The sequence below is a fragment of the Nilaparvata lugens genome, chromosome 14 (genome assembly GCF_014356525.2).
Source record: "Nilaparvata lugens isolate BPH chromosome 14, ASM1435652v1, whole genome shotgun sequence".
In the NCBI taxonomy this organism is placed as follows: domain Eukaryota; kingdom Metazoa; phylum Arthropoda; class Insecta; order Hemiptera; family Delphacidae; genus Nilaparvata; species Nilaparvata lugens.
In genome coordinates, this window is record NC_052517.1 from 2,719,502 (window position 1) to 2,743,261 (window position 23,760).

The 23,760-nt window shown below is 34.2% G+C and overlaps 1 protein-coding gene across 1 annotated transcript; it reads right to left on the bottom strand.

The window, feature by feature from the left end:
• Positions 1–1,112: 1,112 nt before the first annotated feature.
• LOC111043388 (succinate dehydrogenase [ubiquinone] iron-sulfur subunit, mitochondrial) lies at positions 1,113–23,566 on the bottom strand. Its single transcript, XM_039440488.1, has 6 exons — positions 23,434–23,566; positions 21,748–21,923; positions 18,646–18,789; positions 12,626–12,821; positions 11,432–11,656; positions 1,113–2,013 (listed from the first exon to the last, which is right to left on the bottom strand). The coding sequence occupies exons 1-6, from the start codon at positions 23,488–23,490 to the stop codon at positions 1,900–1,902; spliced, it is 912 nt and encodes a 303-aa protein (XP_039296422.1). The 5' UTR covers positions 23,491–23,566; the 3' UTR covers positions 1,113–1,899.
• Between the last annotated feature and the right edge of the window lie 194 nt (positions 23,567–23,760).

Below are 23,760 nucleotides of genomic sequence, written 5' to 3' on the forward strand. Positions count from 1 at the left end.
TATATTGCAACGCGTTGCAAATAACTTGGAACCTGTATCAAATATATTGCAACGTGTTGCCTGGAGCTTGTATCAAATATATTAGAATGTGTTGGAAATAACCTGGACCCTGTATCAAATATATTGTAACTTGTTGCAAATAACCTGGACCCTGTATAACATATATTGCAGGGTTGCAAATAACCTGGATCCTGTATAAAATATATTGCAACGTATTTCAAATCAACTACATCAAAAATATTGCAACGTGTTGCAAATCAAATAAATCATGTATCAAATATATAGCAACGTGTTGCAAATAACAAGGGACTTGTATCAAATATATTGCAACGCGTTGCAAATTAATATCAAATCTATTGCAACTTGTTGCAAATCAACTGCATAATGTAGCAAACCCACGAAAACTTGATGTAAGTAGAATACAAGAAATGAAAAAGTAACAAAAAGGATGAGAAGGAACTAAAAATAAATATGTAAAAACAAAAGTTTGAAACAACTCCAAACAATAGTATAATATCAACAAAACATAATTACAATTCAGGAAAATTAATTTAGAAGATGACGTTAAAATTGAAGAATAATTAATAATAATTCATCTAACAAGAATTATTAGAAATGAGGGAAAATGAATTTTGAGCATGAATGTATGTCATTGGAGAATTTATAAAATTTCAATACTTCATAAAACAACAGAACTAATCATGATATTGTAATATCATAAATTTTAGCAATTGTGACATTTGCACAACATGAAGGTATGTGATTGGAGAATTTATGAATATTTCATAAAATAACAGATCTCATGATGATGGAGCATATTATTGTAATATGGAAAAATTAGTTGAATAAATCAATTTCTGAACCCTGAATAATAAGCTCACAGGGATATTATGGTAAATTATAACAAACCCAAAAAGGGGAAAAAATTAGATGAAAATAAATAAGGGGCATAGATTATGAAAAATTACTACACTGATGAAATGAGTAAAAGTGAAAATAAATAATATCAAATGTCTGATGAATCTAAAATGAAAAATTCCATAATTCCAGAATATATCCCTTAAAGAAGAACCAATGGTTTTGAAAGCACACAATGAATACTGGTCGAGACATTCCAATTTTCTAGATTTATATTTTATTAAAATATAATCCGAATACTGTATACAATAAATAATAGTACAATAACAATTGATTGCTACTAGATATCCCATCACCGCTGGCCGATAATATCATTTTTAGGTTATGTTGTAATTTGCAGGTTATGATGCAATCTTTACAGATCACATTGCAGTTTTTTCTTAGGTTATGTATACAAAAGCTACAGCCGATATGGCGGTGACTATAGTGTTGTATTCCTGTCCACTCAAATCAGCTGATCTCAAGGTCACATCATCCAAGATGGCGGCCACTACCAGATGATCTCAAGGTCATGTTGACCAAGAAGACAGCCACTATTTATGAGTTGTCCAAATGATCAGGTAATCTCAAGGTCAAAATGGTCAAGTTGGCATCATCTGTACAACTATCAGTTGATCTCAAGGTCACATCATCCAAGATGGACGCCACTACCTGCTGGTCTCAAGGTCATATCAACCAAGATGGACGCCACTACCACCTGATCTCAAGGTCATGTCGACCAAGATAGTATGTGACCACTAGTTAATGTGTCATCCAACTGATTTCAAGGTCGAATAATCCAGTATATCATTAAATATTGTGAGTTTTATGTACCACTAGTTATCCAACCATCTGCTTATCTCCAGGTCAAATAATCCAGTATAGCATTGAATATTGTGATTTCTTATGCAACTATCAGCTGATCTCAAGGGCAAATCGATCCAATATGGCGGCGGCGACAGAACAGCTGATCTAGGAAACAAATTTTGAGGTTATGTCGGTCTAGGCAGCTGCCTTCTGATGCAGACTGTCTGTGGGTAGTTGAGGCTCGCCTTTTTTGGCAAAACCCGAAAGTAGTTTTTTGATCTCAGCAATGGCACGGCCTGGGTTGAGACCCTGTGAAAATTAGATTTTTTTCAAAATTCTTTTCGAATTGTCAATTTTTTTCACAACCCTCATGCCAAATTTCGTTCAAATTGACAACAATTATTTGCAATAACATGCCACAGGATGCAGTTAGAAAACTGGGCAAACTTTAGAAAGTTTTTGTAAAATCATCAAGCTTTTACAATTTTGCAAGTTTTTGCAATCACATTACATGCAGTTCGACAAATGTACACTTTTTCAGTTTTCAAGATTGGCAATTTTGAAATAGTAAATCACGTGCAATTAGGAACAGTGCAGACCAAATAAAATTGTTTAGTAAGGTTAGGTGAACCAAACAATGGTACAGAAATCAAGCCAAAACCGTGCAATGGAAACAGCAAAGCCAGAAAAACCAAGAGAAAGTTATAGACCTATCTACCTATTGTGGAGTCAAACCAATATTTCTACAGCTAGGGACTTAGGGAAGAATCAGTCCCGCAGGGAAGACGTCTTAACTTTTCTGAGATTTAAGGCTGTACGGTACACCTTTTTATTTTTATTTAAATTGGATAATCTTTTTCAATATAATTGTTAAGATCATTATAAGAGTGAGAAAAAGTGGCAACTGAAATTTTCACGTGGTCTAATAAGCGATTTATGGGTTGTTGAAGTGCTAAACTCTGTTTTATTTCCAGATCATGAACGATTTCGAATTTTCCATTGGAGTTTTTTATAATACATTCAGAATATCATTGGCTTTGTTCTAGTATGCGTTTTTCGCGATTAATGCCAAAATAAACAAGTTATCGAATTTACAAAAAATGTTGCTTTTTTATTTATAAAAGGTATGGGGAATAAAATGTTTTAGTTTGGAAAGATACATTTTTTGAATTTTTAAGAGAAGTTCCAATAATATAGTCAAAACCGTTTGTGATATGGAAAGAAAACGGAGTTAGCACTTCAACAACCCATAACTCGCTTATTAGACCACTTAAAAATTTCTGTTGCCACTTTTTCTCACTCTTATAATGATCTTAACAATTATATTGAAAAAGATTATCCAATTTAAATAATAAAAAAGTGTACCAAACAGCCTTAAGCCAAAACTGTACAATAGAAGCAGCAAAGCCAGAAAAACCAAGAGAAAGTTATAGGCCTAGACAAAAAAATATTATTACAGCTATGGACTCGAGGAAGAATTAGTCCCCTAGGGAAAAAGTATTATCTTGTCTAATATATTTTATAGATTTTAATAGAACTTACAACTGTCTATTTTTATACAGTAATACTATCATAGAGAAACAATAGCGTAAGTAAATATCCCATGGTATAGGGCGTTTATGTCGCAACTTTTACTGTTATCTCAAGCCGATAGTTCATGTAATTCTTTCTCGTGAAGCTGTGTGACACTGGTAGTCTCTCATATTGTGCCGTACATACACTCTCACCCCAACAAAACGATAAAAATCGACAAAAATCAACAGTAATCGGCTTGAGATAACAGTAAAAGTTGCAACATAAACGTCCTATACCATGGGATATCTACTTACGCTATTGTTTCTCTATGGTATTATCTTGACTGATATATTTTCTAGATTCTAATGGGACGCATGACTTTCTATTTTTATACAATATACTATTTATATCCATGCTGAACCAGAAAAACTCATGTCAGTGCAAGTGAGGGATATTTCATGCCATGCTACATTTTAAAATTTAGTTTTACACAAAAAATTTTCATCACAAATTATCAACAACACGAGAAATATCCTCCATAAATTTTCATATCTGTTATCAACATTTCCAGATAGAACACAAAATATATATTTCCTACAGATACCCTGAAAAGTGACCATTTCTGCACTGATTGCAGGCTGCAAAGAATCACTTTTCCGCACTAGTGGGCAAAGTGAGAACTTTGCGTACTCCAGATTTGCAGCATGATAACGCAAAATAGTTAGTAGGTTATATGGAGCACCAGTGCAGCAAAATCAAAATTAAGTTGGTAACTGTGACTGGTGCACGTTATAATGGCAGTGAAGAACAACGTTCTATTTATTATGTGCCTTGATTATAGTCATTTCAATGCTTACATAACATAAACCCCCTTCAAGCAGTCAGATGAATTTTCAATTGAATTACTAATCATTATAATTCAATTTTAAATAAATTGAGGTTTTTATTAATAATAAAGTTACACAGAAAAACATTTGATGGATTTCAGGGAATTTTACCCATAATTACCCACTTTTCATATTCAATGGTAACTGTAGGAAAAATTTAATGTGAAATACGTGCGCAAAGTTCGTTTGCTGCACTCAAGAAACCATTCCGCCCTCGCCTACGGCTCGGGCGTAAACGTTTCTTTCGGTGCAGCAAACTGTCACTTTGCGCACTAGTTGCACAAATAACTATTCTACACCAAATAGCGATCATATTTCTTAGCATTGTAACGATTCAACAAGCATTCAACAAGTAGTCCTACCTAAGTTGTTAATTAACTTATTCAAGGCCTCCAGTGTATGCTTTAGTTTTAGTTCTAGAATTTTTAGTTTTATTTGTGATTAATTCATTTATTGACTGTAATTGATTGTGTTGATTCCAATTGACCGAGCGAAGTGAGGTCTAAGATTCAAGTCGACGGTTTGGCATTTCTCTTAATGTTTAAATGTTTGTTGCGCATTTACGGCGAAACGCGGTAATAGATTTTCAGGAAAATTGACAGGTATGTTCCTTTTTTAATTGCGCGTCGACGTATATACAAGGTTTTTTGAAATTTTGTATTTCAAGGATAATATAAAAGGAAAAAGGAGCCTCCTTCATACGCCAATATTGGAGTAAAAATCAGACTATAGAATTATTCATCATAAATCAGCTGACAAGTGATTACACAGATGTGTGGAGAAGCCAGTCTATTGCTGTATTTTCATAAGGTCTGTAGTTTCAATCAGGTACTTGTGGATGAGAATACAGAGTGAGGTCTACTGTTAACATAACTACTAGTTTGTATATTGACAAAGCAGAAATTCTCTACATACTGTAAATGTTAATGTAAGAATATGGAATTGCTAATAAAGAATTTGAATTTGTATCATCAATTTGCTAACAATGTGGTTGAATAGTGGTAGAGTGGACATTATTGTCCAAACTTCGTCACGTCAACAAATAGTCATTCTATTCTAATAATTTGTCAAGTTTTCTGATTTGCGTTAATTGTGAGGAATTTAAAAAAAATCAGGAATTTGTGAGTTCAAAACAGTCTTTATAACAATGAATAACTCTCCCAAAATAATATTTTTCAACAATAAATAGCTCTCCCAAAATAATATTTTTCAACAATGAACAACTCTCCCAAAATAATATTTTCCAATATCTTCCACTTGTATTGATAAATTTCTCACCCATATTCAAAACATTTCCCTCCCAAAATCAGTTTTTATAACAACGAATAATCACCAATTGCCGGTTGCACAAAAGCCGGTTAAATTTTGACAGTGATTATTCCCACGAGAACCAATCAGAGAAGCCGTCTCATCAAAAAGACCTTCTCTGATTGGTTCTCATGAAGTTAATCACGGTTAAAATTAAATCGGATTTTGTGCGCCGGCACTTGGTCAATCATATTTTTCTAAAAAGTCAGTCTTTGTAACAAAAAACACCCTTTCCAACAATATTTTTTTAGAAGTTCATTCTTTATAACAACGGAAACAACTTTCTCAATCCTGTTTTTAGACAACTCTTTTTTAAAACACAGTCCAATCACTCCTTATAACGGTCACAATCAATTTCTCAACACTCGAAAACGTCAATTGATTTCTCAAAACTTATTCTTCATAAAGATTTATTCGTTAAACCAGTCCAACAATCTCTTTGTAACAAAAAACACCCTTTCCCAACAATATTTTTTAGAAAGTCAGTCTTTAAAACACAACGGAAACAACGTTCTGAGTCCCGTTTTTTAGACAAATCTCTTTTAAACACAGTCCAACCATCTATTCCTTATAACCGTCACAATCAATTCCTCAAAACTCGAAAACTTCAATTGATTTCTTAAACCTTACTCTTCATCTCAATTTTCCTTTTTTTGGACAACACTCTTTTGAAACACAGTCCAATACCGATGATTGATTCCTTATAACCGTCACAATCAATTTCTCAAAACTCGAAAACGTCAATTAATTTCTTAAACTTATTTTCCATTTAGATTTCTTCGTTAAACCAGTCCAATCATCATCTATTCCTTATAACCGTGTATGCCACACTTCCTCGGTTCGTCTTTGTCGCCACTTTTATCAAACATAGAGCCGGAGTCTTTGGCGAAATTCGCAAAAACCATTCCGTCCATCTCGGGCCGACCGCGCGATTTTCCCGCCAAAATTATTTTCAAAAGGGCGATCGCTTTGCCCGGGTTGAGAGCCTGCGAAGGAGAGAGAGAGAGAGGAAAGGATTAGAGGAGGAAGGAAACAGGAAAAGGATACAAGGTAAATGATAAAATGTTCAAGAAGGAATACAGTAAGTATAAGCATAGAGAAATAGTATATTACGCATCTAGGGCCGAAAAAATGAGACTTTTCCGGCTCGAAATCGGTTTTCAAGTCCGAGGACTAGAAAAGATTGAGAGCCGGAAAAACATTTTTTCACGTGGTGCGAACGCTATTTTTCGCCACACAGAAAAATAAACAATATATATATGAGAATAATTGTTTATTAAGCACTTCCGGAAGCAAAAGTGGAAGGTCATAGCTCTAGCAAATCTGAGGTAATCTGAATATCAGGAAATTGTCCAAGTATTTTTATTTTTTATTCTGATTCGTCTAAATAACCTAAAAGATTATGTTCAATTATGTGGGAGGTTGAGTTTATACTTTTTTATTCTTTCAAATGACAATAAGATGGTATTATTATAAATGTTTTAATTATTGAATAAACTCAAATAATGAAAAGTTTTTTGATGAGCTGTTTTAGCACACTTGAAGTTTAGCGGCCAGAAAGGGTACTCTAGTCTGACGTAAGAAACAGGTTGAGATTTGCGTAAATAATATGTTCCGGCCTTAGCCGGAAAGAAACCTGTTTCTTACATCAGACGAGAGTCGTCTGCAAACAATGTCTTTCAGATCTACGTAGGTAGGGACTGGGAAACAGCTGCTTTCTGTGCAGTGTGGCGAAAAAATTTATCACTAAAGCTAGCGAAGCGAGATTTTTCATGTTACGGGTCTTCAAGAGAATGGAAACGTAAAAACCTAATCCCTTATTGGGTTTATGTGAAAAGAAAATAATAATTATGTAGAACACATAATTCCTAATTATTCCTAGAAGCCTAATTCCTATCCAAAGCGAACGGAGCGAGCATTTTACTTGTTGGAGCCGAGGGAAGGGCCATTTTACAATCGAGGCGAGCGTAGCGAGTCTACTACCAGTTGAAGCCGTGTAAAGCGAGGCTATTTCACAATTAAGGGGAGCGTAGCAAGTCTTTAACCTTATCAAGCCGAGTGGAGCAAGGCTATTTTACAATTGAGGCGAGCGTAGCGAGCCTAACACCTATTTGAGGCAAGCATAGGGAGCCTTTTCAATTGTTCAAGCCGTGAGGCTATCATAAAACTGAGGCGAGTATAGTAAGCCTAATACTTCAAAGTCGAAGTCAAAATTCTTTATTACATACTCTTCAAGAACAGTAATTGTTGTCGAAATAGTATATTACGCTACAAGCACAGAAAGTTAGTGTTTACGGTATGAGGATAGTTTCGGATACGTTATCCGAATACCGTAAACACCTTTCTGAGAGAGTCGCGTACGATATTTTTCGCCACACTACAGGTATAGCTGACGCCAAAAAGTTAGGCGGTTTCGTGGGTCTCTTGTGCCTTCCAACAGCTGATTTTTTAATCAAAAGAGGCAATAAATAATATATATGAGAATAATTGTTTATTAAGCAGTTCCGAAAACAAAAGTGGAAGGTCATAGCTCTAGCTATTAGTATAGTTATTAGTATCTAGTTATTAAAGTATAGAAAACTGAAGAATACATAATACTTGGAAACCTCACAGAATCATATTGATTTTTCCAATACATCAATAAATTTTAGTTCTATTAGGATCCTCCTCAATTTGAATCAGGCAGCCTTTTGTTTTCCCAATTCCAAAAAAATACCTAAAATACTCGTTTCACTGGGAATTCGTGTCTGATAGTAGCCTACATTATAACTGAAGAATATAAATTATTACTCATTTTATTGTGATCTATTCATGTTTTTCTTATGAAATTCAATAAATTATAGGCCTACAGCATGAAGACTATGTCCAATTCATTTGTACTGGTGGCAAAATTTTACATTGAAAATAATTATTTGATAAAATCCAAGTTCAATAGTAATGAAAACAAATTCCTTCAAAAAATAATTGATAATAATAGGTTTCGAGGGAAAAAATTAAGAACAAAAAAATGGGAAGCATCGGGGATTTGAACCGAGGTACCATCGCTCCGTAAGCAAGCTTCTTACCGCTGCGCTACATAGACGTTCGTAAATCGTAGTCTTATAACCTGCTGATAAAAATACACACTTTGGGCTATGGAACTTCAATTAGCCTACGGTAGCATAGATGAATTTGAACATTAATATTCTGAAAAATCTAGAAGGAAAATAGAAATTTGGGCTTCCAGGTGCACGAGATTGATATTTTTAGAATCTATGTTCAAAATTTGGAGATCTAAATCATTCCCGTTTTTCCGGTATGCAATCCACAAGTTGACATGTTTTGATGCGAACAAACACAACCCCACTCTCTCTTATTATATAGAAGAAGAAGATATCTTACCTCTATTTCATTCATCCAAATAAAATGATAGTATATTACTGCAGAATACTTTATTCAATTCTAGAAGCATAAACTGATTCTGTTTCATAAACTATTTGTTAAAACGTTCAGCACCATGGATATTGCCCAAGTAGTTCCAAAACTATCCACCAGGTTTTGTGATAAACGCAGTACTATGAGGTTTGAGGTTAGATTCTATTATACTCTGAAAATTGAATTTGAGTAGTTTATAATATCTTATTTGTATTTCATTCATCCAAATGAAATGATAGTATCTTATTGCAAAATACTTTATTCAATTCTAGAAGCATAAACTGATTCTGTTTCATAAACTATTTTGTAAACCCGTTCATATCAAATCAGAATCAGCTGTTATTCAAGGTCATTTTACAGCCCTAGGGCCGTAAAGTTTTACCGGCCTGGTCGGAAAACATATTTTAGGCAAGGGTAGCCAGCCTCCACCAGTTAAAGCCGAGGCTATTCCACAATCGAGGCAAGAATAGCGAGAGCCTATTTCATAACAAGAGCGTGCGAAGCGAGCTTGATACCTAATTAATCTTTTCCTTGTTGGCGTGTGGGGGAAAGGTTAGTGTAACAAGTAAAAAATACAAGGTGTCATAATCAATGAATATCACCTGTAGGCTCAAACATAGAGAAACAATAGCGTAAGTAGATATCCCATGGTATAAGACGTTTATGTCGCAACTTTTACTGTTATCTCAAGCCGATTATTGTAGATTTTTACTGTTTGGTTGGGGTGAGAGTGTATGAACGGCACAGTATGAGAGACTACCAGCGTCACACAGCTTCACAGGAAAGAACTACGTGGACTATCGGTTTGAGATAACAGTAAAAGTTGCGACATAAACGTCTTATACCATGGGATATCTACTTACGCTATTGTTCTCTATGGCTCAACTCACTTACGCGACTCAGGTGGAGAAGAGACTGGACTCTAGTGGAGAGCATGTGTTTCCAAATGGTGACACTCAGACCAGTCGACTCTAGTCTCCGCGACTGTCACCATTTGGAAACACATGGGGCCCGTTCTGTGTACATGGAATGTGGTAAATTGTCCGATTCACAATTTACAAGTAAAAAGCTCCGCGTTCCATGGGAGGAATTTTGCAGATTCTGTTCCAGAAACCTGTTCCAGTTCCATTTTTCTGCCCCACAGTCGAAGTGTGTGGTAAATTGTCCGACCTGGTACAGTTCCAATTATCTGAGCTCTCATTGGTCGATTATTGTAGTCTGCTTGCTTCTATGCGCATGCGCTGATAGTTTGTTTACCAATGCATAGAATACATAACCAACAATATGATGTTTGATAACCATTCATGAATTTTTCTCGATAGAAAATTTGAGAGTAATGGAATAAAAGAAATTTACACTTTTCTAGACAGTAGGTTTGTAAAACAGCCTTTCTTCATTCACGCAGCTAGTAAACGACACAGTTTAGTGTAAATCAACTTTATATGTGCGCGCCAAAAGCTTGAACCAACAATTTTGAAATGGCGTTCCATGGGAACATTTTGGACTATTTTGGAAAAATTGGGGAATCAATTGAGAAATTGATCACGATTAAAATTTAACCGGCTTTTGTGCAACCGGCACCGATTCTTTCAATCTTGGAGAAATAGCACATCGCTCACCTTACAAATTAATGTATTGAGGTCCACCTTATGATGACAGTATATGATCAACTTTGGTTTTGCTATCCTTGTCTATCATTCGACAAAGCCAGTGGAACTATCCTTTTCTAGGTCCACAACGATGCCAATTATGTTTTTGACAGTGTAGAAATATGATTATTGAATGAAAAAGACTAAGCAATTGTCAAAAAACCACTGATTTATTGATAATTAGAAAGACCGGTTTCGGTTATTACACCATTGTCAATCTCTGATAGAGTTTTATCAGAGATTGACAATGGTGTAATAACCGAAACCGGTCTTTCTAATTATCAATAAATCAGTGGTTTTTTGACAATTTCTTAGTCTTTTTCATTCAATATGAATAATTACCACAATATCAACTTCTCAACTACACAAAAAGGGAAATATGATTAATTAATGCAGAGAATCGGCATCGCTATTCTTCTATCTTTATCCACTGTCATTATAACGTGGACCTCACTATAGTCACGTGATGGACCAATTTACGATTGGAACTGGAACAATTTACTGTATACAGAACGTACACATGCTCTTTTTTTCTTTATTATATTTTTTCTATTTTCGACTGAATCTCAAGCCACTAATTATAGCCGACTGATTACTCGTTGCCATCGCTCAAACTACTTAGTTTTGCTGGTAACGCCAATGATAATATTATAATCGATTTTTAAATGGAAAATATTTCAATTCTTTAAGTTTTTGTAATGTATTGTATATGAAAATTTTTATATTTTTCACATTTGTAAAGTTTGTTTAATGATTTTGGCAATAAATATTTCTTTCTATCTTTCTTTCTTTCTCCACTAGAGTCGCGTAAGTGTGAGTTGAGCCGTAAAGTACTAGCATGTTGTAAAGTACGTTATCAATGAATAGCACGAGTAGTAAGGAAGTTATCAATGAATCATAATATAATGATATAGTTATGAATGAATGCTATGATTATAGTGTGAGTTAATGTACCTTGGGACAAGTGCGTGTGCAGTTCATGATGGTGTGGCATCTAAAGACAGAGAAGGGGTCCTTGAGAGCAGTGAGTCGCTGCGCAGTGGCCTCGTCTCGGCTGTCAATGATCCAGCGATATGCCTGCATCAGCACAGCCGGCCCCAGGTATTTGTCGCCGTTCCACCAGTAGCTCGGACATGAGGTCGTGCAGCACGCGCACAGAATGCACTCGTAGAGACCATCCTATAAACATAGACAACACAAAATTACAATTTATGTAATCATTAGTATATGGCAATAGTACACATATAAATAAATATATGATAAATATTCATTTATTTATTCATTTATTCATTTATATATGCATATGCATTCATAGGCCAAAGTTAATTTATAATTTTACACTAAATATATTAAATACTATTAAACTCGAGTAAGTTCATTGGATTATTGTTTTTCATAAGGTATGTTCCTTTTTTAATTGCGCGTCGACGTATATACAAGATTTTTTGGAAATTTTGCATTTCAAGGATAATATAAAAGGAAAAAGGAGCCTACTTCATACTGCAATATTAGAGTAAAAATCAGACTATAGAATTATTCATCATAAATCAGCTGACAAATGATTACACAGATGTGTGGAGAAGCCAGTCTATTGCTGTATTTCCATAAGGTCTATAGTTTCAATCAGGTACTTGTGGATGAGAATAGGCCTACTGTTCACAGAACTACTAGTTTAACTTCAAAAATAAATAACTATGGAGTAAAATATCTTAAATTCTTCTTCTTCATCTTCATTGCAGTTAATTTTTAGGTTGGCTCAACGACATGTGTGTTGAACATTGAAATATCGATATCTTTGATAATCGACACCAATTTTGACTCACCAACTTAGCTCGGTCATCAATAAAAATTCAAAGTTTATTTAACTTCAAAAATAAACAATTCTGGAGTAAAATATCTTAAATTCTTCTTCATCATCTACATTGCAGTTCATTTTTAGGTTGGCCACTAACGACATGTGTGTTGACCATTGAAAATATCGATATCTTTGATAATCGACACCAATTTTGAATCACCAACTTAGCTCGGTCGATATTAAACCCAAAGTATCGATATTAAAAATATCGATAATACATTATCGATACTAAAATATCGCCAATCAAAACTGACGATATTAAAAAACATCGATATCTTTGATAATCGACTCACCAACTTAGCTCGGTCATCAATGCTCTGCAAGTACTGTGCTTGTCCGGCCTCCGGCTCCTTCTCCCTGATCAGCCACGGTTTGATCATCTTGTACTGTTCATAGAAGTTGTTCATGTCGGGCACCAGGTCCTTGATCACATACTGATGCGGCAGCGGGTAGATCTTCTGTGGCGCGCTCAAATTGGTGTCGATTTTGCTAACAAACCAAACGAAAACCGATGAGTATAATTTCATAGAGGACATCATAACTCTGGTTTTTAACCTTTTCAGGGACTTTCCGTATTTAATAATATAATATATTTCGCACCTAGAGCAGAAAATGAGATTTTTCCGGCTCGAAATCGGTTTTCAAGTCCGAGGCCGTAGGCCGAGGACTAGAAAAGATTGAGAGCCGGAAAAACATTTTTGCCCGTGGTGCGAACGCTATTTTTCGCCACACACAAAAATAAACAATATATATATGAGAATAGTTTGTTGTTTACTAAGCACTTCCGAAAGCAGAAGTGGAAGGTGATAGCTCTAGCAAATCTGAGGTAATCTGAATATCAGGAAATTGTCCAAGTATTTTTATTTTTTATTCTGATTTGTCTAAATAACCTGAAAGATGTTCAATTATGTGGGAGGTTGAGTTTATACTTTTTTATTCTTTCAAATGACAATAAGATGATATTATCTCTATACTTATAAAAGGCTAAGCCCCGACAGACTTGAATCACACCACAGCCCAAACTACTGGGCCTAAAAACTTGAAATTTTGCACGATTGTTTATGGTAGCCTGAAAACATCCACTAAGAAAGGATTTTCAGAAATTTGCCCCCCTGAGGGAGCTAGGGCCCCCCCAAAATTTTGTACTTTTTAACCGCTCATTGCACAGCAAAGTCATGAGGAACTTTTTTGTTCAGCTACGAAAAAAAATAGATCTATGCAGAAAAATTTCGATCAGGAGCTCAGAGTGGTCCAGGAGAGGACATTTTTCGAAAATTTTGATGTAAAATCACACTACAGCTCAAACTAATTGTCCTACAGACTTGAAACTTTGCACAAGTATTCTTCAAACATGCTAGACGCGCACTAAGAACGGATTTTGAGATATATTGCCTCTAAGGGTTTCAAAGGATGAGAAAGGATCCTATTAAGTAAGGTTATGAACATGGTAAGGTGAGTGCCATATGGAAATGAAATAATTTATTTATTGATATGTGATATCCTAACATATGTTGTAATCATTGGAAATAACAAAATAATATGATAGAAATTCAAAAAAGAACATCTGTTCTGTTATTGCTTTCTACCTGATTCCACTCAACCTCAATAATATTGTTCTGATAATTGATAAATATGTATAATATTATTATTAATATAATAAAAGTATTGTTTTGATAATCAATATTTTTTCCACAAACTCTGTATAATAATATGGCGAATGTGAAACAGCTGCACCAAAGAAATTATGTCAACAACATATGTTTAGGAAAACCATAGTTTTGAACTTCATTTTCCTGATGCAATGTATAGGCCCAATGTATGGATTATTAATTTTTTAGCTAGAACAGTTTTTTGAGACTGCTAAATAAACGTCTACAGTTTTGTCAATGCTGTATCGGCAATACAAAAACGCATGCAGTTAATATGTCTTTGAATAAAGGTGTTGACATTCACATGAATTGATTATTCTCTATCATTTTTATTTTATTACAATTTCAAAATTATTCGAGCCATGATAGAACTATTGACTCACTGTAGAGTCAGTCAAAAATTTTAATATTGAAATGAGGGATATTTTGGCAAGCTGAAGAAAAAAAAGATCCTATGCACCTTTTCGATATTTCCTCAAATGAAAAATGAGTTTTGTGGGTTGTCAAAACTCCCCCTGAAAGGGAAACTATTCAACTTATCCTATAGTTTAGTAAATTAACAATGATTTCTGCGTTGAATAACATGTTTCTTGCCAACAAGAATCGAACTCTCTAAATGGAGGTAGAATGATAAGGTTGACAGCTTTCAGTTCTGTTTTTTTAACATTTTTTTTAAATCACTTTCAAAAAGTTCATGTAGTACCTACTATTGTGTTCGAGAAACTTCTGGGGCTATCATAGTTTCACAACTATTCTGTTCCACACTCCTATCTCTTGCAGTCGTTAACCATATCTATAATAAAATAAAGAGTTGGCTTATACATGTACGGGATAGGAAAATTATGTTTGACGCATTATCACGTCTGAACTACTGGACTAATCAACTTGAAATTTTGCATATAGGCTAGATTCTTAATTAACCAAGGATGGTTATAGGCCTATTTTCAATTCTTCAAAATTTCATTACGTCAAGTTTTCAGATTACAATTTTGAAAATAGATCCTTGCGAAGCACGGGTTCCTGCTATTTGATAAATATTTTTAATAATAATGATAATATTTTTATTATAAATATAATAAAAGTATTGTTTTGATAATTAATAAATATTGTAATTTTCACAAACTCTTTATAATAATATGGTGAATGTGAAACAGCTGCATCAAATAAATTATCTCGAAAACATCAGTTTAGAAAAAACATAGTTTTGAAACTCCGTTTTCCTGATAAAATGTTAGGCCTACACGTTGTATGGATTATTAATTTTTCAGCTAGAACAGTTTTTTGAGACAAAGTGCTAAATAAACGTCTACAGTTTCATCAATGCTGTATCGGCAATAAGAAAACGCATGCAGTTAATATGTCTTTGAATAAAGGTGTTGATATTTACATGAAGAAATTATTCTCTTCCATTTTTATTCAATTAAAATTCCAAAATCGGTATTTCAGGGGCGGAGCTCCTGAAATTTCTACAGATATGGGACTTGTGGCAGTAGAGCTTATCGATGACTACTCTAGGTATAAATTTGATGAAAATCGTTGGAGCCGTTTTTGAGAAAATCGCGAAAACCCTGTTTTTGGCAACATTTTCGCCATTTTTGCCGCTATCTTGAATTGCATATGACCGAAATTGTTCGTGTTTCAAATCTTACGTTTCAAATTTCAAGTCATTCCGTTGATTGGGAGATGAGATATCGTGTACACAGACGCACATACACTCATACACACAATACACACACACACACACACACACACACACACACACACACATACACACACACATACATACATACACACATACAGACCAATACTCAAAAATCTTTTTTTTGGACTCAGGGGACCTTGAAACGTATAGAAATTTAGAAATTGGGGTACCTTAATTTTTTTCGGAAAGCAATACTCTCCTTACCTATGGTAATAGGGCAAGGAGAGTAATAAGTTTTGTGAGTTGTCAAAATTTCTCTAAAAGGGAAACTACTCAACTTATTCTGTCTTTTAGTAAAATAAGAATGATCATCCATCCATCTATCCATTTTCTATACTATAATGAAGGGAAGAACTGGATTATACACGTGCTTCCTTCAATACAAGTGTAAAGGATAGGAAAATTATGTTTGACGCATCATCACGTCTGAACTACTGGACTTATTAACTTGAAATTTTGCATATAGATTCTTGCTTAACCGAGGATGGTTATAGACCTATTTTCAATTCTTCAAGATTTGATTACATAAAGTTTTTAGTTTGTCAAGTTTTCAATTATGTGTCATGCTCCCAGTTGTTGTATGGAAACAGCAGAACATTTCTCTTAGAAGGGAAATTAGATGATTGGTATGATTGGGGATCCTTTTCGAATGATAAAAACAAATTTTACGTTGCACCCAAATTTTTTCCGCCATTTTGAATCCAACTTCTTCTTTTTATAATTGAAAGGTGGTCATATGAAACATGATCCCGATACAGGATTTCCAGAGAAAATGTATGGTGAAAACCGCACATCGATATCTCAAACCTTTCAAAATTTATTCTCATTCATCTCCTTTATTATAGTATAGAAGATGATAGATAGATGATAGATAGATGAATATTATCATCTTCTATACTATAATGAAGGAAAGGACTGGCTTAAACACGTGTACACGTGTAAAGGATAGGAAAATTATGTTTGACGCATCATCACATCTGAACTACTGGACTGATTAACTTGAAATGCTGCATATAAATTTTTAATCAACCGAGGATTCGATTCTTATAGGCCTATCTTAATTCTTCTAGATTTCATTACGTCAAGTTTTTAGTTTGTCAAGTTTCAAAATAGACCCTTGCGAAGCACGGGTTACCTGCTAGTTAGTCTATAAATGTTTTAATTATTGAATAATGAACACAAATAATGGAAAGTTTTTTGATCACCTTTCTTAGTTCCATGTTAGCGGCTGGAAAGGGTACTCTTTTGGGCCTAGGCCGGAAAGAAACCTGTTCTGACGTCAGACGAGAGTCGTTTGCAAACAATGTCTTTCAGATCTACGTAGGGACTGGAAAACAGCTGCTTTCTGTGCAGTGTGGCGAAAATACTATTTTACTTTCAACTTATTATGTTAATTGTCAATTGTATTTATGTAATTATAGACATTCATGTATGCATTGTATAAGGAAAAATAAACTATTGATTGATTGATTGATAGAGGACTTGAAGAGATAGGCGGAGAGTTCCTCAGATCAGCTAGTTCTCAAATTGTCTAGTGTATAAAATTAGATAAACATCTTGTGTTATAAATCTTGAAAAATAATAGAGAGGTCCATGTTATAATGGCAGTGGAGAAAGATTGATTGATTGAGTACTTTATTCATGTAGATTACAATATATACTGGCTTATACACTTATATACAATAGCTTACAATACAGCAAAATTATAGATGAATTTACAAAATATAGACTAAGAAAATAATTATTGAACTGTATATGATAAGAAAAAGCAATTTGTAATATAATAACTATAGATAATTATATTGTTATGCATCTACATAAATTGGCGGAGATTTGGACATATCAATGTCCATTCTTCGGAAAGAATATTAAAAATATCCTCCCCACTAACTCTCTACCAAAATATAGGATATATCTCAAATTGTCTAGTGTATAAAAAAAGATAAACATCTTGTGCTATAAGTCATGAGAAATATTTGGCATATAGTGAGGTCCACGTTATAATGGCAGTAGAGAAAAATTGATTGATTGAGTACTTTATTCATGTAGATTACAATATATACTGGCTTATACACTTATATACAATAGCTTACAATACAGCAAAATTATAGATTAATTTACAAAATATAAACTAAGAAAATAATTATTGAACTGTATATGATATGAAAAAGCAATTTGTAATATAATAACTATAGATAATTATATTGTTATGCATCTACATAAATTGGCGGAGCTTTGGACATATCAATGTCCATTCTTCGGAAAGAATATTAAAAATATCCTCCCCACTAACTCTCTACCAAAATATAGGAGATATTTCAAATTGTCTAGTGTATAAAATTAGATAAACATCTTGTGTTATAAATCTTGAAAAATATTTGTCATATAGTGAGGTCCACGTTATAATGGCAGTGGAGAAAGATAGGAGAAGAACGTTGCCGATCTTCTGTCTTGTCAATACCTTCTATAGACGGTAGCTGATACAGGTTTATTAATGTAATATCAACTGTTCATTCTCGTTTAAAATAATCAATTACATTTTATTAAGCAAGAAATTATATTTTTCAATAATTTCATAATGAATTTACATCAATTAAGATGAAATATTTTGTTAATTAATTTATTATTCTACATTGTTAAAAGACAATCTGGCAACAGAGCAAAGCGAGAAAGAGATAGCGCTATCCGCTTTGTTGAATGATAGACAAGGATAGCAACACCAATGTTAATAGAATACTGTCATTATAATATGGACCTCACTATAGCAATAGTAGTGTTCGACAATATGATACAGTATCAAAACAATATGATACAGTATCATCTCAACTTGATACACAACATCATAATTTGATACGAAACAGGATAGAGGTATCTGCTTTGTGGAATGATAAACAATGATAGCAACACCAATGTTAATCAAATACTGCCATTATAACGTGGACCTCACTATAGGCCTACTCACGTGATGCAGGCCAGTGTGTTGGTGCCACTGATGTTCATGGCGCATGATCCACAGATGCCCTCGCGACATGACCGCCTGAAGGTCAGAGTCGGGTCCACTTCGTTCTTGATTTTGATCAGAGCATCTAGCACCATGGGACCGCATCTGAAAATGTATCAAACAAACAATTACTCAATTTTATTTCAAGATTCAAGATTAATTTTATTAACCATCAGGCTACAATTATAGCATTAGGCAAGTCATAATACATACTTTTAAAAAGTAGTCTACACACAATTGAACAGAAAATCGATACAAATTGAACAGATAAAGCATATCTACGTTACATTCAATTCAGGTATTCCTCAAGTGAGTAAAAGGCATTATTTTTCAGATAACTGTATACAATTTTCTTAAATTTGTTTGGAGGCAGATTCCTGGTTGTTTGAGGCAGTTTATTATACAATATGCACTGTTGGAAAGTATGGCTTCTCATGGTTTTAGTGAGTCTTATTTGTGGTGCTACAATGTTAAACTTTATGCTTTATATTTGCAAAAATGAATCTACATTTGTAAAAGAGGGCCGACTGCGCCCTAACTTCGCCCTCCTAAAGAATAAAGGCAGTTATTCTATTCTATATCTATCATTAAAAATATACACATAAAAAAACACCTCAACATAGAGTGTTAATTCGTTGTTTATTTGATGGTTTAGTTTATAATTCTAAGACCCTGTTGCACAAAAGCCGATTGAATTTTAATCGTGATTAATTCCACGAGAACCAATCAGAGAAAGTTATTTTCTAAGAAGGCTTCTCTGATTAGTTCTCGTGACATTCAGGATTAAAAGTTAACAGGCCTTTGTGCAACCGGGTGTGAGAAGCTAATTTATAAAGTTGTATTAAATAATAGATCGAAAAACGTTGCAAATAACAAGAAACCTGTATCAAATTTATTGCAACGTGTTGAAAATAACAAGAAACCTGTATCAAATTTATTGCAATGTGTAGCAAATAACAAGAAACCTGTATCAAATTTATTGCAACGTGTTGTAAATAACAAGAAACCTGTATCAAATTTATTGCAATGTGTTGCAAATAACAAGAAACCTGTATCAAACATATAGCAACTTGTTACAAATCGTTGCAAATAACAAGAAACCTCTATCAACTTTTTTATTGCGGATGATGCACACATAAGCGTTTTGCTTGTGCGAGGGTGAATTATGGGTGAGATGAAACGTCCATGCCTATTCGATGGGATTCAAAGCCGAAACCAGTTAGCAGTGGCAGACTGAAGGTTGCAACGCCTTAAAAGATGGACGTGTTGCAAATAACAAGAAACCTGTATTAAATTTATTGCAACGAGTTGCAAATAACAATTAACCTGTATCAAATTTATTGCAACGTGTTGCACATAACAAGAAACCTGTATCAAATAATTGCAACGCGTTGCAAATCAACTGTATCATGTAGCCCTTAACGTGCGTACAGATATACGCGCCGCGAACATGAGCAATTCACTTTTAATCAGCTGACTATATCTGTATTTTTACAGAGACGGTAAGATACAGATATAAAAAGCTTGGCATAAGCTGATTAAAAATGAATTGCTCATGTTCGCGGTGCATAAATCTGTACGCACCTTTAGGTTCAACTCACACTACTTAGGCGACTCAGGTTGAGAAGAGACTGGACTCTAGTGGAGAGCATGTGTTTCCAAATGGTGACACTCAGACCAGTCGATTCTAGTCTCCGCGACGTCACCATTTCAAAACACATGCTCTCCACTAGAGTCCAGTCTCTTCTCCACCTGAGTCGCCTAAGTGTCAGTTGAGCCTTACACTCCCAACAACACAAAGATAATACAAGAAAACAAAATATCAATACAAACAAGTCAAAGATAGCGCAAAAGTCTTTTGAATTCCAACCATAATTAAATGAAACTGTATCAAATATATTACAACGTGTTACAATTAACAAGAAAACAGTATCAAATTCATTGCAACGTGTTGCAAATAACAAGAAAACTGTATCAAATATATTGCAACGTGTTACAAATAACAAGAAAACTGTATCAAATTTATTGCAACGTGTTACAAATAACTAGTGCAAACAGTAGACCTCGCTCATGAATAGCCTACAACTTTCAAACTAATGAGAAGGGCCATTAAGAAAGTACAGTATATTGTGAAGATTCATCCATGTTATCTATTATTTTCTCCATTGCAAGTGCTAAAGACATTGTTTCCAGGGACACCGGACTTATAAATGTCTCTCAAGGAGGTACCTTCATATTGTCCCCATATATTGCAACTTTTCTTACAATCAATTATAATAAATCGGTCAACTGATAGAATAATGGAATATGCAGTAGGCAATTTAGACGATGAATCGTCTCACAGACGATAGTGAGACGGAAAATGATGGATATGTTGGTGACAATGACAGGAGGTTGCTAATAATGTTTTTCATGAAAAGTGGATTCAATGTTATGGCGGCTTGTTATGCCTATGCAGAATGTTTATGCTCACAAGTCGGTTTCCGATCTCATACTAAAACTAAAACAAGAGCTAACTAACTAAGCTGTGATGTCTCCGGCCGGTTCCGTAGGTCTAGAAACTATTCATCTATAAAACAGGGAAATATCGTGTTGAAAAGGGAAGAAATGGTGCAATCAAGTGAGAAGTTTTCTTCAATTATTAATAAATAGAGTATGATTTGGAGCGGCTCAGACGTTTCAAGGTTCACCGCTGACAACTCTTGTCCTCTATCGATAGCATTCCAATGATACCATTCATTCAATACAGCACATTTTAGAGCGGCACAATTTATATTCAATTTATTTAAAAACCGGAGGTCTTATCAAAAATCGTTACACATACGATTTCTGCGCCTTGTTTCAAAGAACTTGTACACCAAATTTCATCCAAATCGGACAATAACTGCGACTGTAACTGCGGTACAAACAAACAAACAGACAAAAGCCGATCGAGTCGAAACTAATACCTCAGCTTCGCTTCGGTCAACAAGAAAACTGTATCAAATACATTGCAACGCGTTGCAAATCAACTGTATCATTTAGCCCTAAATATCTCACTATAGAAAGTAGGCATATACTGACTTGTTGAGATCGACATCGAAAATTTGCATTTCGGGCTTCTTCTGGGGTTCATCGGGGTTCCAGCGGTAGATGGCGAACTTTTTGATGCGGGGCGCCGCGTCGCTCTGGGGGGACGCTGCAGCCGCCGCCGCTGCCTTGAGTCCACCCACAGCATTCGAGCTGCTCACGTGTCTTACCTGTGAAGTAACAACTATTTTAGTAGAAAACAACAATTTTATTCATTATTTTTAAAACGCATGATGACCATATGAGCTCCTGGCTTGTGCGGGGTAATGGAAAGTGCGTTGGTGAATTGAATAAGAGGGAGAAGAAGGAGGAGGAGAAGAGAAGAAGGAGGAAAAGTAGAAGAAGAAGAAGAAGAAGGAAGAGAAAAAGAGGAAGAAGGAGAAGAAGAAGAAGGAAGGATTCGAGCCCACGAATCAGGCGGCGCTATCAGACCGAAGTTTGTGGCTCCTTACCACTAGATCAACCTGGTCGGCCTAGACCAATCCTAGCCAATTTATTCAAATAAACTATTTATTCAATGCCGTATCCACACTCTCGCCAAGTGCGCTTACAAATGACGACGAGCGCAAGAGTGTGGATGCCAGCACTCGATTCGCTTGCTATCGCTCAGATAGGTTATGGAAAGATATGAGAAATTGCTTTTATTTGTGAAAATGCTTATAAGTATTCCATAATTATTGACAGACATTTAAGAGCATTCAAGTTTATTTGGATTTTTAAAATAGCTTAATTATTATTATGATTATAGAATTTTAGGCTCTGAATAGCTTCATTCATTTAGACTATGATTTCGGCCATTCTCGGTCCAGGCAAAGTTTTTTAATATTTCCATTTGCTATTTAGTTCTTCTGTCAACATTTGCAGGAGCAGAAGTCAATTTTTCTATTTTATAGTTTTAATTGAAAATTTGAAATGAATATTATACAATGATAAATGGAAAATGGTAGAACTATGGTAAACTAAAATTATTAAAAAAATATATTACAAACACATATTTATTATACAGTGTATAATAGTGTGTATCATAGTTCATAATCTAAAAATGATAAAATATCAATGAAGCTTGAGAACGATAGTCGATATTTCTGTTGAATATCTCTTGTTAGAAATATATTGGAATATCAGTGGTAAAATAAGTAATTGATGGCAAAATTTGTCATTAACATAACTGGAATATAAGAGAAAAATATTGTAAAATAAAAGTGAGTCAATTCAATTTTTAGACTGAATTTATGAGTAGATCAAGTTATATAATTGGAAAAAACAGTGAAGCAATATTTCAAGGAGAATAAGGAAATATGTAAAAGGACATAGGATTTTTTCGAATTTGTCTTTATAAAATTTGATCAACTTGTTGACGTGAGCCAAAACAAGTGACATTGAAACTGACCCTAGTTACGTAACCGACATTTTACTTGAATAGAACCAATTAAAAGAAAAAAACGAGTAAATATTAATTAAATATCTTTCATTATTGCGAAATCGGTCAATGATAAGTATTTGATATGAGTTGTTACACAACAAAATAAGGTAACATAGGTCAAGAGAAATGCAGCTAAATTGCTAGATGGGAGTGTAAAATAAAAGTATTGATACAAACAGCAACAATGAAATGATATGAAAAATATTTCATGTACGTCAAATAATTGAATCTAATCACAAATTCGACAAATTATTTACCTGTGCAAGGGCAAAATTACTAGTTCGACACAACATTCCTATAGACGGAGCCGCCATTTTAGACTATGAAAAATTGCACTCAGCATAGACGGACAAGTAGCTGCTAGAGTGCTACGCAGTTTAGATGGACGAGTCAAGAAAGTAGAGAACTCAATTTATATCTTTTATCGATTTTATGAAATAAAGATTACTATGGACTATAATGATTTGATAATATTTTTTAATATTGAATTGATCAAGAAATGAGTATTATCTATCCATAGTTATTCTTAGAATTTCATTAGAATATTCCAAGTGTCACCAGACCAAAAATATGTTTTGATTGAT